At 41.2% G+C, this 20,211-nt stretch overlaps 2 protein-coding genes across 2 annotated transcripts in view; one reads left to right on the plus strand and one right to left on the minus strand.

Annotated features, from left to right (window-relative positions):
• Positions 1-4,243: 4,243 nt before the first annotated feature.
• LOC127001133 (gastrula zinc finger protein XlCGF46.1-like) overlaps positions 4,244-20,211 on the plus strand; it is a 36,657-nt gene continuing 20,689 nt past the window's right edge. Inside the window, exon 1 of the mRNA XM_050865319.1 lies at positions 4,244-4,854. The gene's annotated coding sequence lies outside the window, so the exon portion shown is untranslated. The remainder of the gene's footprint in view (positions 4,855-20,211) is intronic.
• Positions 11,800-12,800, minus strand: LOC127001052 (tigger transposable element-derived protein 1-like). The gene is made up of 2 exons (XM_050865221.1): positions 12,629-12,800; positions 11,800-12,479 (listed from the first exon to the last, which is right to left on the minus strand). The coding sequence occupies exons 1-2, from the start codon at positions 12,798-12,800 to the stop codon at positions 11,800-11,802; spliced, it is 852 nt and encodes a 283-aa protein (XP_050721178.1).

The raw sequence follows: 20,211 nt of genomic DNA on the forward strand, positions 1-20,211 counted from the left end.
TACCTCGGCGGTGGACGAACGGCGAAAACTTCACTGAAGTTTGGGATTCCGATGGTTTGGAGGGAGCCGTTTGACCATGCATCGGATTGTTACTTCTGCGCCATCAATACTACTGGCATCAACCGGAAGAATCGGCACAGCCTCCAGTACCCCGACCTTCCATCTGCCCGCCGTCCAGTTGCTCACTGCGAAGAAATTCCTGTACCAGCGTTCAGAGAGCTTCCTGACAGCGACGACAAGGCCACCACTACAGACGAGGGAGGAGATACAGAAGAGGAGTATGGTCCGCAGCCCTTTTCACAAGGTGAGCTTAATGATCTGGTTCGGGATCTCGGCTTGTTGAAGACTTCCTCCGAGCTGTTGGCCTCTAGACTCAAAGAGAAAAATCTACTTGGCGAGGACGCGCGTATCACTTTCTTTCGTAGAAGGCATGAGGACTACATGGGCTACTTCTGCCAGGAGGAAGACCTCGTGTACTGCCGAGATGTCGCCGGTCTTTTTGTTAAACTCGGCGCTTCTCAATACGATCCGAGAGATTGGCGACTCTTCATTGAAAGCTGCAAGTGCTCTTTGAAGTGTGTGCTCCTCCACAACGGGAACCAGTTCGCCTCAATCCCTCTTGCGCACTCCACAACTCTCGAAGAGAACTATGAAGCAGTGAAGTACGTGCTCAACAAAATCCAATATGAGCAGCACCAATGGATCATCTGCGTCGACCTCAAGATGGTGAACTTTCTACTTGGTCAGCAGTCCGGGTTCACAAAGTACCCATGCTTTATATGTATGTGGGACAGTCGAGACAGAGCCCAGCACTATGTAAAGAAAGAGTGGCGGTAGCGAGAGCAGTTAGTACCTGGGGCGAGAAACATCATAAACGAACCTCTTGTTGACCGGGAGAAGATATTGATCCCACCGCTGCACATGAAGCTTGGGTTAATGAAACAGTTCACGCGCGCTTTGGACAAGGATGGGAGGTGCTTCAACTACCTGTGCCGAGCCTTTCCTCGACTGACCATTGAGAAGCTGAAGGCCGGCATTTTCGATGGCCCACAGATACGGCAGCTCATCAATGACACAGAGTTCCAAAACTCCATGAACACGCTAGAGTGCGCCGCCTGGAAATCGTTTGTGGAGGTGGTGAACAACTTCCTGGGGAACACGAAGGCAGCAAACCACGCCAGACTCATCAGCAGCATGATAGAGGCTTTTCAAAAACTCGGGTGTTTGATGAGTATAAAGATGCACTTCCTATTCTCACACATGGAGAAGTTTCCTGAAAACTTTGGGGCGATGAGCGACGAGCAGGGAGAAAGGTTCCATCAGGACATGCGCCAAATGGAGGAGAGGTACCAGGGGAGGTGGGATGCAGTCATGCTGGCGGACTACTGCTGGTCGCTGAAGAGAGACAACCCAGCAGCTGCTCACGCACGGGAATCGAAGAAACGCCGATTTATGCCGTGAACTCTGAAATTTTGTGTCACGTAACGTTTATTTAGAAGTATTATATGCTTATCAAATTTGATGGAGTATATAAATAAAAACTGAATGAATTTGGATACGTTGACTTTTATTTCTTGAGGAAAACGGAAAAAATCGTCAGGGTTTCTCAGCTGATGATCCGCAGAAATTTGTTTTTTTACGAAAAATCGATTATAAAAAAAATTCTGTAGCAAAAAATCTTGACCTGATTGAGCAAAATCAAGGTCATTTTCGGACTCAGAGCATCAAAATTAGTCTAATTCAGCTGGAAAACCCTGGACGATTTTCAAAAAATATTTTTTTGTACCCAGTGTTATGAAAGTATGGTTCCACACAGCCAGAGACTGTGATGGAGGGCGACGAAGGAGAGATCGAAGTGCTCCAGACCACTAAAAACAGTGTGAACACACAGAAATAATACTGAGGCTTTGCCAGGTCGCAACCGTGAGTGTTATGCGTGCAGCACATAACACAGGTATCCTGTTAATAAATGAACTTTGGAAATGTTTGCAATTTCTACTACCTCACCTACATACCTGTGTGAATACATGAAATACCTCAGTCATTAGTACAAGTAGACTATAGTCTATTCACTTCCTGATTCCTACCCAAGCCAGTAAGAACATGTCACTGTATGTAAGAGGGAGGGAGGGAGACCACACTGACCAACCAGACACCTGCCTCTCCCTCTCACCCACAGTGATGTGCATAATGACCACAAAACCTTCCTTTTCCTTTCTTACATTGTATTTTGCCTGAAATCTGAGGGTACCATCATGTTCAGGAGTTTTTTGTACAAGAACATATGTTTTGTTCCAAATTTAGCTTAAAAATATCTAAAAGGACAAGTTTCTGCTTTGATGTCAGACATTATATAAGAAGCATTACCTGCATCTTGTTGAGTTACTTACATATGTAGATTAGTAAATGACATGTATCTTGCCCTAGTCAGAACTGTAACTGCAGGAGCCACTCAGTTGCCAAGAGTTTGGAAACAAAATTTCCTGTGATATTTTTTGCAATTGTATGTTTAAGCTGATTTTGTGGTGGCCTGATGTTTAAGAATAATACTCAACTTTCTAGACAGATAGATAGGGAATTTTTAATCCCCTGTACACTTAGATGTTGGACTTAAAAACTTTTTTTTTTTCTGGGCTACAAAGCTGTGTCAAGTGTCTGGCATGAGAGGGCCACCTCCCTTGTAAAGGTAACATTGGCCCTAAATACTATAGACTGACAAATTTCTCTACATCTGACATACTTGTAATACAGTAGGGTAAGTATGTTTTGTATTATCACAGAATTGTATTTTATTTGATTTACTTCTGTATTATTCTGGCATCATTAACTTGTGCTCCAGTCAAACATATTTCTTTGAGCTGCATTATGTATCGTCACAGAATGATTTGTTACTCTGATGGAAATATTATCAATAGGAATACATATTATATTCTCAGAATCCAAATATGCAGTTTTTTGTTATAAGTATACTCATATTTTGCTTAAAGTTGGGTATATATATATATATATATATATATATATATATATATATATATATATATATATATATATATATATATATATATATATATATATATATACAGTTATACCTCAATATACACAAGTGACAGGTTCATAATTATTTTGTACAACAAAGCTATGTTTTAGGGCCGTATTACAAGTCAAACCTGAGAAGTTTCAGGTCCCTACAAAGGTCGGTTTAGGGGCCGTATTACAAGTCCCATCCGAGAAGATTCTGGTCCCTACAGAGTTATTCATCCCAAATTCTGTAGGGACCTGAAATTAGCTTGACTGTAGGTACGGCCCTAAACAAGTTATCAAAAACATTGTTGAGTCTATATGTATGGAGAATGCTATGAATTAATACATATTCTGATAGTTCCTACATATTTTGTTTGAATTGAACCTTTTTAGTGTTTTTGGACCATTCAGTTATAAGCGGGTTATGGCAGTAATTACCACGTTGGCCCTCCGTAAGCGGCCCTCCGGAGAACCGATGAGCAAGACTGGCAGCGGGCCTCCGTCAACACCCTACGGAGGGCCGCTGGTTTGACATACGGAAGGCCTGCGGAGGGCCGCTCTGTTTTTGTTTGCTGGGCTTCTACCTCTTAAATTCCGCCGCAATGTTGCCTCTCTTTCTATCTTCTATCGATATTTCCACGCTGACTGCTCTTCTGAACTTGCTAACTGCATGCCTCCCCCCCTCCTGCGGCCCCGCTGCACTCGACTTTCTACTCATGCTCATCCCTATATACTGTCCAAACCCCTTATGCAAGAGTTAACCAGCATCTTCACTCTTTCATCCCTCACGCTGGTAAACTCTGGAACAATCTTCCTTCATCTGTATTTCCTCCTGCCTACGACTTGAACTCTTTCAAGAGGAGGGTATCAGGACACCTCTCCTCCCGAAACTGACCTATCTTTCGGCCACCTCTTTGGATTCTTTTTAGGAGCAGCGAGTAGCGGGCTTTTTTTTATTAATGTTTACTTTTTTTGTGCCCTTGAGCTGTCTCCTTTGCTGTAAAAAAAAAATATATATATATATATATATATATATATATATATATATATATATATATATATATATATATATATATATATATATATATATATGAAATACATAGTATATCATCACCTATTTGACGTTTTCTTTTACCTTGTCAAATATTTTTATCAACACATTTCATTTCAAACTGGTAGGGGGGTCGGCGTTGCCAGGGTGGGAGGCCGTAATGACCAGTGATGCCATTTTAGCGGATTTTCCGCTAGATCTGGCGGAATTGCATGTTATCTAGCGGGAAAAATCTTAAAATTTACAAGAGTAACTGGCGGATTTTCAAGTCCAATCTAGCGGCAAATTTTTTGAGCTTCACCTATCATCTGGCGGATTTTTCAGGTCATCCTAGCGGATTTATAAATTTTGAGTTGGCAACACTGGTAATGACTAGGGATGGAAGGCCGGAGTTACTAGGGAGCCCCAGCAGCAGCACCATCTGCTGCTGGGGGCCTGAGGCTCAGTGGAGAGACGAGTGGACGAGTGATTGAGGCAGTGAAAGAGTTCCTGGAGAGCATGTGGCGTGCAAGATGTAGGGAATGACATCTAGCCCCGAGTAGCTGAACACCGATTTTCTGTATGTTTTGTTTTTTCTTTCACAGGAGCTGCCGATACAAAGGCCTGGCTGGAAGAACTCTCAAGCCACCTGTGACATCAAGATCAAGATCTGGGTCCTGGGAAGGAGAGCGCAGCAAGTTTGCAACGACTACACTGTTCTGAGTGTTCTCCCTCCGCTATCATCATGGCCTGACACATCGTCTGTCCAGCCTCTCCTGCTCAGTGGACCCCTCGTGCACGGGGTAAGTCACGGCTCGGGGAAACTACATACTCGGGAGGCAGGGTATTAGGGCAAGACCATGATGGATTAGTTCAGGTGACGCCTCCAACCAAGACAGCGAGTAGATTGTCCTTTAGATGTTCCGATGGTTGGCTAATGTGGCATCACCAAGACCACACAAACAACTTTCATAATACTCTTGAGCAAGTGCCAAGACAATATAGTCAGGTTGACAATCCCGAGTGTAGACACAGCACAGCACAGGACACAAGTTTACAAGTTAAAGAGATACTCAACAACCCAAAGTCAATCAAAATCATACAAAATTTGACCGAGAGAAGTGTGGAGATGCCGTTTGAAAGCATTAACAGAATTCACCACGACCACTGATTCTGGTAAATTATTCCAAATGCTAATGGCCCGCACTGAGAAGAAACGAGCTCGAACATCAGTATTGTAACGAGGAACAAAAAGCTTAAAGGAGTGGCCTCTTGTGTCTCTGTTGAAATTTCTAACAAAGAGGTGACCTAGACTCGGACAAAACCCTTTCAGAATGTTGAACACCATAATGAGATCAGCTCTAATTAATCTTCCTTTAATGGAATAAAGACTCAATCTAACAAGACGTTCACTGTATGGCAGATCATGGAAACCGGTAATTTTCTTGGTCCACCTCCTCTGAACATTTTCTAAAAGCCTAATGTCTCCTGTATAACCAGTGAACCAAACCACAGAGGCAAAGTCCAAGATAGGGCAAATATGCGAGATAAAAACTGTCATCATGATATCAGGAGATCTACAAAGGGTACCCTCTAGAATACTGTAACCAATGCCTCCAGCCTTGCCAGTGATTTCTCTCACATGCAAATGAAACTTTAGGGAGGAATCCACCCTGACCCCAAGATCCTTATAGTTATCTGCATCTTGTATGGGTTGGTTTCCAATAAAATATGGTAAAGGAGCAGGAGCATAAAGGAAATTCCTACAAAAGTTCATTCTGGCACATTTACCAACTGAGAAAGATAAACCTCAAGAGCTGCTTGTGTTGTAAAGAGTGTTGTTGTCTCTCTGCAAAATACTGTGAGAAATTAATTGGTTAGACTTAGAAATTTCAGTAGCTAGGTATAATTTAAGATCATCAGCAAATAAACAAAACTTACAATTTAGTTCTGAAACAACATGATTAATGTAAATGAGAAAAAGCAAGGGACCAATTACCGACCCTTGGGGAACACCACTGCTTACATCCGCTCTATAACTCTTACTATCATGGACAACTACTTGCATCTTTCTCCCACTCAAATAGTCTTTCAGCCATCCCAGCAAACACCCCCCAATCCCAATATCATTGCTGGGCACGATAACAGAAAACCTTATTCCCGATAACCGATAACTGATAATGGAAAACCTTATCGGTGATAACCGATATTTGTTAACTGGAGACACAAATATAGGCGATAACCGATACCCGATATAAATCCACAATTCTGATACTAGCCTGCGATAAGTCCGATAGGTGAAAACGATACTATATTGATATTTCAAATAAAAAACATAGATGAATTGAAATTTTCATTATCTGTATTTTAGAAAACTTACAAAACCTGAAAACCTCACGTTGACACGTACCTATGGACGGTAATACTCGAAACACCTGAACCGTGTTGTGTTATTTGGCGTCCCCACCGTAAACACTTTTATTTACAAACACTAGCCTCTCGTGAACTGTGCATGCTCAGACCAGCAAGCGTAGACCTGTACAGTCTCACAAAGCTTTTTAGCTGTAATTAAAAGTTGCTGGAAGGCTGAATCAAACATACAGTACCACTACCACCATCCCCGCTATTTCTAGAACGACACTGTACGAGTTGTATTTATATGTACAGAGTGTCTTTCTAGAAACAGCAAGGATGGTGGTACTGTATGTCTGATTCAGCCTTCCAACAACTACTCTTAATGTGCTAAAAAGCTTTGTGAGACTGTACTGGGCTACGCTTACTGGTCTGAACATGAGCAGTTCATGAGAGACCAGTGTTTGTAAACAAAAGCGACAGCTTTTGACGATGGGACACCAAATAACACAACACCAGGTGCCTTCAATACCATGGTATGCTTACAAACGAATATGGAATATCAAATTTGAGGCAGTGAATAATCATCTTTTGGGGCAAAGTTAAATGATTTTTCTCTTTGATATATTGATTTTTGAGTGTAACAAAACAAAAAAAACTGTGTGTTTTAATGTTGATGATCTAAGTATGAAATCTCTTCACCGAAGATATTTCATACCTCGAAATTTTTTCATACAACACCGGGCGCCGGGCCACGCATGCGCAGTAGGGAGGAGACTTTTTTTTTTTTTTTTTTTTTTTTAGAGGCGGAAAAAAGTAGCAATTATCGTTAGTTTGGTTACAAAAGTAACGAAGATACCGATATATATTTAAATAAGTAGCGGATGACCGATAACCCGATTTTGTTATCAGCGATAAAGTATCGCGATAACTTATCGCGATAACTTATCGCGATAACGCTCAGCTATGCCCAATACTAGACAGCATTGTGAGTAATAATCTATGATTAATAACATCAAAAGCTTTCTTGAAATCAAAAAATATCACATCCACTGACATACCACTATCTTAGAAATGAGTCACATAGTCATAAGTAAACAACAGTTGCTCGAAAACTGATCTACCCGATCTAAAACCATACTGATGCTGTGAAAGTAAGTTATTATCTTCCAAATAAGAAGTAAGTTGAGACACAATTATTCTTTCAAAAGATTTACAGCACACTGATGTCAAACTGATTAGTCTATAGTTGAGGGGATCAGAATGGATTCCACCTTTGAACAGTGGCATAACATTAGCATCTTTCCAGTCAGACGGGACTTGCATTGATAAAAGAGATTTTCTGAACAACAAGAGCAAAGGGTAACTAATGGAGGGGGCACATCTCTTAAAAAATACTGAAGGTATACCATCAGGGCCACAACAAGCAGAAGATTTCAGCTTAGAAAGGATAATCTCAGTTTTAAAAATATCAAAACTAAATATAATAAATATAAATGAATTGTCACAATGCTGAACAGGATAAGGATTCAATAAGTCAGCAGAAGAAAATACACCAGAGAATGCACCAACAAAAAGATCTGCCATGTCAGTTGTGTCAGCGCACCAGCCATTATCTCCATACAGCGGTCCAATAGTAGGACGCTGAACCTTCTTGCTACGAAGATAGGAGTGAAGACGTTTAACATCAGGGTTTCCGGGAGAAACTAAAGATCTTTCATATTTAATTACAGATTGATGGACAGCATCTTTATATTGAACAGATATTGTCTTAAAAGAATGCCACGACCTCAAGGCTATTGGGGAAGATCTGCCAAACTTTGTCCGCGCATCCTTATACTCCAACCATACTTGGCGTTTAAGCCGTTTTAAAGAAGGTATAGATTTTGCCCAAGGAGGTTTCCTAATTCCTGTTGCCTTCTTAATTGGAATAAATAGCTGAATGGCATTAAGCATTAAACTTTTAAATCTTAAATATGATTGTTCAATATCTAAGCCAAGGAATTCAATATCCCAATCAAAATTCAAAATGTGATGGTTTAACAAGGTGTAGTTGCCATTATAAAAGTCAAAGTTGTTATGTACATTATTAATGTTTGGATTAGAACTAAATAAATACTCAAACAAAACTGGAAAATGGTCACAACCTGGAAAGGGGTCTATTAGATTGACATGGGGAATTCTATCATCTTTAGATGTAAAGACCAAGTCAAGTATATTATTAGACCGGACATAAGTACTTTGCGTAACCCACTGTATAAGACCCAAAGATGAAAACAAATCTAGAAATCTAGTATCAATAGAGGAAGTGCCATGCCCTTCCTCACTCGATTAGTGTCATTGGTAAACAGAAGTTGGCGTGGTGTTTTCAAGGCAGTCCATTTTGGTAAAGCTCCAGTCCTTCACCAATGTCACTCCGAGTTCCAGTGATCCAGTAATAAAGAAGTTCTGACATTGGTCAGTCAGTGCCAAAATTCCCGTCCAGATTCGTCCCGGGGGAAGCCTTGTAAATATAGTTTACCACATGGTATTATAATTATTCTAATGTTTATTGGGTCATTTTTAGTTCTAACACATCACACAGACACGAGAAAATACTTTCTGCCAATCAGCGCCAATACATGGCGATAAAAATTAATAAATGGGGCAGTTTCTAAAACATTTGTATCATGTTAACATTCTATTTTCATTCTTTACTACTATATGTGAAAGGGTAGCAGAGGTTTCGCCACTTGAAAGGAGAGGTTTCGCTACTCACCAAAAAAACATATTAAAATTTTAAAAATGTTAACAAAAAACATGCAGATCTGCATCCTCTAACCCATAACAGTGATGTTATTTGTCAGAGAAAGGGGTCATGGTAGGTTGCATTTTTTCGTATATTTTTTATTTGCCCCATTAAATGAGAAAAAATCATTTAATTTTATTGCTTTGATATTATATGTATGTTGAGTGACAAATATTATCAATATAAACAAAATTAAAGGCCGTAAAATGGCTCAAGTAGGAAATTGAATATATACGTACTAAAAACTTCCGTAAGAGGTACTACGTATATATACGTAATAAGCAGTGCACGGGTTAAAAAAATTTAAGTGTTAAAAAACATTCCACTCCTGCATGCTGCCTCTTCGAGTTCAGTTATGAATCATTCATTGCCGCGGACGTTGGGTTAGGTCCAAGACCAACTATTGTTGCGCAAGCCCTTAGAAATGCTTCAGTGCACAGGTTACCATCCTCGTATCTGTCCTATAGGTCGAAGAGACGGCCATGCAATCGAGTGTACATAGTTTGATTGCGTTTGTTGAGGAGGTTTTCAGATATGAGGTGAATCTGAAGCTCTACGGCTGCCACTTCTTCACGGAGGAGTGTGACTAGAGGGTAAAAGCCCAAGTCCACTCTGCCTGTTTTACCATTCAGTCGGCGATGCCATCCTAAAAAGAATAAATAAACAAAATACAACAATGATTTACAGCTGAAGCACTGAAAGATTAATTGTTGTGTAGCGGCATGACGACTGTGGAGCAAGTCTGGCTAAACTAAAGATTTCAGACTCTCCGCCTCACAAGAAAACGGAAGGGTGATGGTAAGATTAGTCTAAGCATTTAATTACCCAAACATCTATAAAGAGCGAAACGTTCAGGTATCGAAACCACTTGGTGACGAACCAGACCCTTGTTACGTAGCGAAACCTCTTGCGCGAACGCTACGGGTAGCAAAACCTCTGTCCTCCCTCATCCTCCTACTCATCCCCCCTCTGACTCCTTTATGCCTGTTATTAAGATTCTTCCAAATGATGTTTTCTATGCCCTCTCTGGCCTCAACTCTCAGAAGGCTTATGGACCTGATGGAGTGCCTCCTATTGTCCTTAAAAACTGTGCTTCTGTGCTGACACCCTGCCTGGTCAAACTCTTTTGTCTCTGCCTATCAACACCTATCTTTCCTTCCTGCTGGAAGTATGCCTTTGTACAGCCTGTGCCTAAGAAGGGTGACCGTTCCAATCCCTCAAACTACCGCCCTATAGCTTTAGTTTCCTGTCTATCTAAAGCTTTTGAATCAATCCTTAACCGGAAGATTCAAAAGCACCTTTCCACTTCTAACCTTCTATCTGATCGCCAGTATGGATTCCGCAAGGGGCGTTCTACTGGCGATCTCCTTGCTCTCTTAACTGACTCTTGGTCATCCTCTCTTAGCCGTTTCAGTGAAACTTTCTCTGTTGCGCTAGACATATCGAAAGCCTTCGATAGAGTCTGGCACCAGTCTTTGCTTTCTAAACTGCCCTCTTTCGGATTCTATCCCTCTCTCTGTTCCTTTATCTCCAATTTCCTTTCTGGCCGTTCTATCTCTGCAGTGGTAGACGGTCACTGCTCTTCCCCTAAACCTATCAACAGTGGCGTTCCACAGGGCTCTGTCCTATCACCCACTCTCTTCCTGTTATTCATCAATGATCTTCTTTCCATAACAAACTGTCCTGTCCACTCATCCGCCGACGACTCCACTCTGCATTATTCAACTTCTTTCAATAGAAGACCATCACAACAGGAAGTACACGACTCCAGACTGGAGGCTGCAGAACGCTTAACCTCAGACCTTGCTATCATTTCCGATTGGGGCAGAAGGAACCTTGTGTCCTTCAATGCCTCAAAAACTCAATTTCTCCACCTATCAACTCGACACAATCTTCCAAACACCTATCCCCTATTCTTCGACAACACTCAGCTGTCACCATCAACACTAAACATCATCGGCCTATTCTTAACTCAAAATCTCAACTGGAAACTTCATATATCATGTCTTGCTAAATCAGCTTCCTCGAGGTTGGGCGTTCTGTATCGTCTCCGCCAGTTCTTCTCCCCCGCGCAGTTGCTATCCATATACAGGGGCCTTGTCCGCCCTCGTATGGAGTATGCATCTCACGTGCGGGGGGGCTCCACTCACACAGCTCTTCTGGACAGAGTGGAGTTTTAGGCTCTTCGTCTCATCAGCTTTCCTCCTCCTACTGATAGTCTTCTACCTCTTAAATTCCGCCACGATGTTGCCTCTCTTTCTATCTTCTATCGATATTTCCACGCTGACTGCTCTTCTGAACTTGCTAACTGCATGCCTCCCCCCCTCCCGCGGCCTCGCCACACACAACTTTCTACTCATGCTCATCCCTATACAGTGGAGACTCAATACTCAAACTTAATTCGTTCCAAATGGCTGTTCGAGTATCAAAAAGTTTGACTACCAATACCTATAAATCAGGTAATTCGTTCTAACCTTAGCAAAACCTTAAGTTTACAAAAATTTCAACGTAAGTTTTTTTATAATTTTGATTTGTACTTACCGTAAGTGAAAGCTGATAATGGATAACGTAGAAGAGGAGGGGAGAAGGGTGGGGAGGAGGAGGGAGGTTATTCCTCGGAGGACGAGCCACCGTCTGGTAACTCGTCTCCTGGTGTGATTCCTGTGAACCCACTAGTGGAGGGCTGTGGCTCACTAACACTTGCACTCTCACTAGATTCCTTTTTCAACAAGAATCTGTCTAATGTGATCTGCCTTTGCCTTTTTTTCAAAATGTGTCTGAAATTCTGCATCAGATTTTCATCAAACTGGTTTATGTTTCTGTGTATGGCAGCAATATCAGGGTGGCACCTCTCCAAAAAGTTTCCCAACTCTGTCCACTGACGCAAATATTTCTTGATCTCTGCAGTGGAGACTCTTTCCTTGCTGTTCCCCTCGTCCTCGCCTGAAGACAGCTCCTCAGTCACCTCCTGCAGCTGTTCCTGGTGAAGTTGACGCAGCTCGTCAGTGGTGAGGTCTTCAGAGTGTGCTTGCACCAGCTCCTCCACATCATCACTGTCCACCTCAATGCCTATGGCCCTCTCCAGAGACACAATGTCCTCCACCACAGCAGACTCCTGGACTGAAGGCTCGAATCCCTCAAAATCCTTGGCTGTCACACAGGTCGGCCACAGATTTTTCCTGGCAGACTGCAAGGACCTCACAGAAACTTGACCCCAGGCTTTATCTATAAGCCTTAGGCAGTGGAGGATATTGAAGTGATTCTTCCAAAACTCCCTCAGAGTGACCTCTGTTTCAGAAGTCACCTCAAAGCACCTCTCAAAAAGTACTTTTGTGTACAGCTTCTTAAAGCTGGTGATGACATTCTGGTTCATGGGTTGGATCAGTGGCGTGGTGTTGGGGGAAGGAACATCACTTCGATGAATTTATACCCCTTACCCAATTCTTCCACGCCTGGAGGGTGTGTAGGGGCATTGTCCATCAACAGGAGGGCCTTGAGTGGTAGATTCTTCTCTATTAGGTATGTCTTCACTGCAGGTGCAAACACCTCCACAAACCACTCCGTGAAGAACTGCCTGGTTGTCCAGGCTTTCTTGTTTGCCCTCCACATCACACTGAGTTTGCTGTTTTGCACACCGTTCTTCTTGAATGGCCTGGGGTTTTCCGAATGGTACACCAGCAGCGGTTTAATTTTGCAGTCGCCGCTTGCATTGGCGCACAGAAGCAGGGTTAGCCTGTCTTTCATGGGCTTGTATCCTGGCAAACACTTCTCTTCCTTTGTTATATAGGTCCTGTTTGGTAGTTTTTTCCAAAACAGGCCTGTCTCATCACAATTAAAGACCTGTTGTGGGCTTAAGCGCTCCTTATCCACAAATTTCTTAAATTCAGGCACAAACTTCTCGGCGGCAACTTTGTCAGCACTTGCGGCCTCGCCGTGCCTCACAACAGAATGAATTCCAGTTCTCTTCTTGAAATTCCCAAACCACCCCTTACTAGCTTTAAAATCTTCACTGGAGTCAGAGGTAGTATCACAAATAAGATCACCATGGAGCCGCCTAGCCTTCGCACAAATTATGCCCTCTGACATAGAATCACCAGCCATCTGCCTTTCATTTATCCACACCATCAACAATTTTTCCATTTCTTCCACTGCCGCAGGTCGCTTACGTTGCTTTTTCACACCCATCGCCACATCAGCTCCCTTAATGGCCTCCTTGTTCTTCAGTATGGTGGCTACTGTAGATTTCGCCATACAGTACTCGGCTGCAAGATGGGTGATTCTTGCTCCTTTCTCGTATTTATCAATAATCTCCTTTTTCCGTTCAACGATCGTCACTACATTCTTCCTTTTAGGCTTATTTTCACCACTAATAAGCCTCTTTGGTGCCATTGTAAGTTTCTAAATGAAAAACCACAGACAGAACGCAGGAGAATGTTGTTATTCTCACGACCGCGGCGGGACAACTGGCGGCGGCGGGGAGGGAGAGGCCAGGAGCCTTTGTTTACAACCACGTGTGTGGACATTCGAGTACCAGATATTTTTTCGAGTACCAAGTCAAACTTGCATTCGAGTATCGAAAAGTTTGACTTCCAAGACGTTCGAGTATTGAGTCTTCACTGTACTGTCCAAACCCCTTATGCAAGAGTTAACCAGCATCTTCACTCTTTCATCCCTCACGCTGGTAAACTCTGGAACAATCTTTCTTCATCTGTATTTCCTCCTGCTACGACTTGAACTCTTTCAAGAAGAGGGTATCAGGACACCTCTCCTCCCGAAACTGACCTTTCTTTTGGCCACCTCTTTTGATTCTTTTTTTGGGAGCAGTGAGTAGCGGGCTTTTTTTTATTATTGTTTTCTTTTCTTTTTTTGTGCCCTTGAGCTGTCTCCTTTGCTGTAAAAAAAAAAAACATGGGAAATGCCCCGAGATTTGAGTTTCTCTTTTCTACTATTCTTTTGTCCCCACACATTGCGTTGTGGTGGCAACAGTGTGTGGTAGTCATGTCGTGTTGATGGTCCCGGTTAATCTAGCTAACAACTGCTTCTAATATACCGAAAAAATAGCATGGGTACTGCATGGGATACTTCTTTTGTTTCACATTTGTGAAGGTTTTAGTCACTGGTCGTACCAATTTACTGCGTAAACGGCTTGATTATGTGGGGCTGCCTGGAAAATTTCTAAGTCCAGTGTTGTTGTTTGATATGATGGCTTCCTGGGTAGACTGAGCCTCTTAGCTGCCTTATACTACACCACAGAAAATAGTTCCTAAGTCAGTAATATTCAAAACACACATGGATCATAATGATTTCAGACAAAAAAAGTCTTTTAAGAGTTTTACGTTATTTTACATTTTTACGATGAGACGCAAACAGACAACGTCTTGTCTCTACTCAACCACGCAGTGCCTGATGTGCCCGTGGCTGGCTCCACGCGGCGAACCCCCCTCAGCAAACTTAGTGGCACCAGACAGGTTGCCACGTCGCGGGCAAACACTCAAAGTCTCTGCTTATTCCTGGGGCTACCGCCCCCTTACAAATACAAGACTTTAAGTAAACAATATTACAACCTATCTTCTACTTCAGCTGCCTCTCCGCACATAATCCCTGTGTGCACAAGGGTACGACAGAGTGGACCCACTCACTGTCTGACACATGACTCTTGCTCTCCCCCTCCTCACGGCCCGCAGGCTGGGAGGCCCATGAGGAAGGGGAGAGTTCCCTTTCCCTCACTCATATTATTGCCTCCCGCCTAGCACCCCTGGGTTCCTAGAAGGGCTCGCACCCCCCCCCCCCCCCCCTCTTCCCCCTCACCTGCCACCCTCGCACGAGGCCTTTCAGAAACATCGACGATGTCACAATATATATATATATATATATATATATATATATATATATATATATATATATATATATATATATATATATATATATATATATATATATATATATATATATATATATATATATATATATATATATATATATATATATATATATATATATATATATATATATATATATATATATATATATATATATATATATATATATATATATATATATACAGTAAAACCCCGATTATCCGAAAGCGGATTATCCGAAAAACCGGATTATCCGAAATTGATCTGGATAATGCAATTAATTTTTTTTTTCTATACTAAAACGTTATAAAACATCAAAAATAAATAAAAGTAACTACATATGTACTATATTAACACATTTAAAATTGATAAGAACAGTTAAAATGAATATGCTTTCTAATACGTATTGCCGAAATAGCTTGTAACGAATAGATCAATGTATTAGACAAAAAACATTAAACAAACTGATGTTTTCCCCTTTTTCTCCTTCTTCTGACCTGTAATGCATGGCAGCGACGGTGAAAAGTAAAAGTGGAAAATAGCAAAAGGGCATAGAAAACCAAAATCAGGGAAAGAAAAGAACAGAAAAACACCTAAGTTCAGGGTGATGTGTATAAATGCACACTGTGAAGTAAATAAGGGCCGCTTTCACAGTCACTGTTTGTTTTGATCGTTACCAATGGCGGCGATCGACGCTATAGTTTTCCACGTGAAATTGGCCTATGGGGTAGTGGTGGCTGCAGAGGAAGCGACAGGCGTTGAGAGTGTGTGGTAAGGTGCGGGGTGAGGCTAACCCACAGCCGCCACGAGGTGCCGTTGTAAAGGCAATACCTCTGACACCATCACATCACATCACAACCCATCGGCCAGTTTCACGTGGAAATACTAGAGCGGCGATCGCCGCCGTTGGTAACGACCAATACAAACAAAATGACTGTGACAGTGGCCCTAATTAAAGTGCATGTTGTGAAGTATAAAAGTGTGGAGAAGGAGGACCTAAGAAGCGATACAAAGCATTGCAGGTCAAAAGAAGAAGAAGGTCCACTATACACTGGCCAGTGTTGCGAGAAATATCTTCCCGCTGAAATTAGTCATTCTGCTGTCCACCACGCATGCACACTGTGGGAATACACAGTATTAAAAGTGTTAATTTGCCTGGAATTGTTCTTTTTTGTCCCCTTGTGGTCTTTGTGAGCGGTGAGGGAAATATGGAAGCAGTAAGCAAGTTGAACCTCTCTGCGAGCTATTTTGCGATTGCAGCGACAGTTTATGTTCAATAGGCATTGAAAAGTCAATCTTGATGTTAGTGATTTGATGATATATAACAGAAAGAGTTTGCAGATTATGCCATAACACACAGAAAACTACCAGAAGCTACAGGTTTGCCCAACTGTACCCCGGGTGACCGCGAGCAACCACCCTTACATTAGCAGATGACACCACGCGGATCACAAGCGTGTATTCAGAACTGCCAGCCAGTTGTAAGGCAGCCGCCTTCAACTGCGGCTTCAGAACTACCTGTTCTCACTTCCCATTTTCTGCCTATTACCAAGGTACGTATTTTGAGTTAACAAGAATGTAAAGTCAAAAAAATTGTGATAACAAGGGAGTCAAGTCGAAAAGAAAAATTTTCCACGGGCCGGAACCAATAAGCGCTTTTTCATGTATTTCAATTCCTTGAGTTTCGCAGTCCTCGAGTTTAGCGCTATACCTTCGGAATGAAGCAAGCGTGAAACTCGAGAGGGTACTGTATATATATATATATATATATATATATATATATATATATATATATATATATATATATATATATATATATATATATATATATATATATACTGTAAAACGTGGTAATTTGGGACATTCGGGGTAATTTGGGACGCCTGAATTAATTATGTAAGTGATTAATTAGAGGATTCCAAATCCTTAAAACCTTGACTTTAGGACCTATAGAGGGTAGGGTTCAAAATTTCCTAAAATTTTATAAAAAGTAAAACTTAAAAATTTAAATGTCCTTCCACATTCTGCCCTTTAAATGTCAACCTATAAACCCACCCTCTGCATGAAGGAAACACTTTAATTCTTCTACACGATTTGTTGTACAGATGCAGACCAGAAACTTAGAGGCCAGAATCCTTGTTCTATGAGGTCAGTTTGCAGACAAGTTTTACGGATCTGAGCTGAACGAATTTTGTGAAAAATGCTACACAACAGACATGGGGTAATTTGGGACGGGATGACGTAAAAGTGCTTTTTTTAGATTTTTTAGTATATTTAGCCCCTTGACGTTGTGTTAATCGACAAATGAAGAGGAAGTGGTACAAAGTTCTCACAGACTGGAAGCTGAGCCTAGGGAGGAAATTTACCACCCTACCCAAGCAACATTTCCCTCACTTTTTGAACAATTTACTCGACCAACTGGGAGATGTGATAGATCTTGTAAAAAGTGCATTTAAAGGATCTGGGAATTTTCCAATAGATACAGACAAGATCATAAGAAAAATATCCAACGAAGAACCATCAGTCCTACAGACAAGAGAACATGTTTTTGACTTGGTGTTGGAGGACTTAAAACAATTTGAGAAGCAGACCTCCAGTCCCCAGTGCAAAGAAGAGGTGATTACTTGAGAAAGACTCAGTTACACAAGTCAGTGCAAGGCTTTGTAGCCTTCAAGTATCCAGAGAACAGAGACAAATATGAAACCAGCTACAATGACATTGTGCTTAGATTAAAGAAACCAATGATTAATAAAGGTATTTGGCAGATTGCTGATGCGTTAATTTGGTGTTGGTATGTACTTTTTTCTAAAGTTGTGATATATATTAATTTTGTCTGTGAAGGTCATTTTTGTTATGTTTTTTCCATTATACTGCTAGCCATTCCAATATACCCCAAATAAGGGGTAATTTGGGACGGGCATTAAAAATTTTGAGAAAAATAGGAAAAAGATTCTTTTATTTTGAAAAGCTTTGGCAGCTTATCTAGCCCTATATTCTGCAATCCAAACCAATAAAATGTTTATTTTCACATAATTTTTTCGTTCATAATCCCAAAATTACCAAAAAATTGTCCCAAATTACCCCGTTTTACGATATATATGTATGTATATATATATATATATATATATATATATATATATATATATATATATATATATATATATATATATATATATATATATATATATATATATACATAAAATAAAATTATGGGAGTAGGTAGGAAGACGCTTACCAAAACAGGCGTAAGTCACTTGGTGAGGTATATATGGGAAGCGAGGAGGGTGCTGAAGCCCTCCAAAGACCCTTCTCGTGTCCTCACTTTGTTTCCCTATTGTCTCATCAACACCAGAGAGTAGTTCAGCATGCTCTTTAAAGACAGATCCTCTCTCTTTCCACACCACACTACATTCACACAACATACACACCATTTCCCCAAATTTTACAAATGCAAAATGGCATACAGTAATCCCTCGCCATATTGCGGTTCACTTATCGCGATCTCGCTGTATCGCGGATTTTTAAATTGTAAATATTTAGTTTCGTATCGTGGATTTTTCGCTATATCTCGGGATTTTGCAGTATAGAGGTATTTTAATATACAGGTAACTCTCGATTTACGCGAGTATTGCGTTCTTGGAGAGGTCGCGTAAATCAAAAACAATGTAAATCAAACAAGAGGTAGGTTTCTGTCGAAAAATAAATACCGTATTTTTCAGCGTATAGCGCACACCTTTTTCTCAAAAAAATGGCTGAAAGTTTAGCCTTGCGCCTTGTACACCGAATGTACAAATTTTTAATGATTTTTTTCTTCTTTGGGGTGTTTTTAAGGGTCTGTTTTTTGTCTTATCCAATAACAACGGCAAACTTTCCTTTATCATTGTATATAATCCTTCATAGTCCGTAGCTGTCTTATAATGTTACCATATAATACAGGGCGATCTAATAACTACAATACAAAATTGAAATCGATGGAGGATTCCCCATGCCTTGCTGCTATCCCGTTTTTCCGTCGGGCGCCATTTGTATGATCTTGATCTTGATGTCACAGGTGGCTTGATTGTATGACTAAGGAGCAGTACAAGCTACATAAAAAATCATATTGGAAAAAAATATCCATGTGTTCATTATTAATTATTAATATTAGTGAGAATAATGGGGTAAATATGATATCAGAAACTATACATCATGAGTCTTGTACGAGGAGATATTTCGCGCAATACCAGCCAGGGCCCGGATTCATCAATCTTACCAACCACGCCTCCGGTATCTCTCACATTTACCGGAGCGCTACCAGAGCTGCGGCATCTTTCAAACACGGCATTCATCAACGGTATGGTAACGCTCCGGTAACTCGCACCCTAGCAACGATTGGTTGGGCTGGATAGCCAATCACGTGCGACCTTTGATGCTGTATTTCAGCTTTCACGTGTCGTTTGTTTACTAGTACACAGACTTCAAAATCAAGACATGTGTATTGTACAGGCGTAAATACTGCCTTAAAACAAATAATTAGCGTGGTGATCCCTCAATTAGATGCGTTTTTTACGAATGAATGCACGTTACTTGTATATTTATTCTTGAAATAAAAGCCATACTCGCTTATGTAGCTTAGCTATATTCTGAACATTTTGTATGTTACCTCATAGTATTCCGTCGCCAATGCCAGCTGCGTGCCTCGCTATCACAAGATTGGGTATTATTCTAATGCCATCATGCCTCACTGGTGCAAGCAGCAGGTGTGGGCGTGGGGGGCGTGAAGTTGTGGCTGCTGTGAATGGCGTGAAATGAGGAGTGGCTGAGTAGTGTGGAGGAGAGTCAGAGCAATATTTTACGACATTAAACTCCACAGCAAGAATATTGGAGACTTGAGACGGGAGGTGACTGTCACAGACAGAACATTATTCCCTCTGCAGTGTTTTAACAAGTAGGGAAAAGTCATGTGGGTGGACAGTTCCAGACTCACATACTGGCCTGAGGCCGTGCAAGTTCATCCCAAACTGACGACGACACACACCTCTCCCCACCCCGTTTCATAATTCATTTTGAAAATGGAGACCGCCATCATCTTCCTGAAAATTCTGCATCACACTAGCATAAAATTGTAACAATAATGTGTAAATACACATACGAAAATCAAAGTTAAATGAATAGGGAGTACA

Source organism: Eriocheir sinensis, chromosome 20 (assembly GCF_024679095.1).
Source record: "Eriocheir sinensis breed Jianghai 21 chromosome 20, ASM2467909v1, whole genome shotgun sequence".
Taxonomy (NCBI): Eukaryota; Metazoa; Arthropoda; class Malacostraca; order Decapoda; family Varunidae; genus Eriocheir; species Eriocheir sinensis.

Excerpts from the sequence above, each read along its gene's own strand:
- LOC127001052 (XM_050865221.1), bottom strand. The coding sequence starts at position 12,800 with ATGTGGAGGGCAAACAAGAAAGCCTGGACAACCAGGCAGTTCTTCACG. Across the intron at positions 12,480-12,628 it reads TCCAGGCGTGGAAGAATTGG|AGGTCACTCTGAGGGAGTTT; the intron begins GTAAGGGGTATA and ends CTTCTGAAACAG.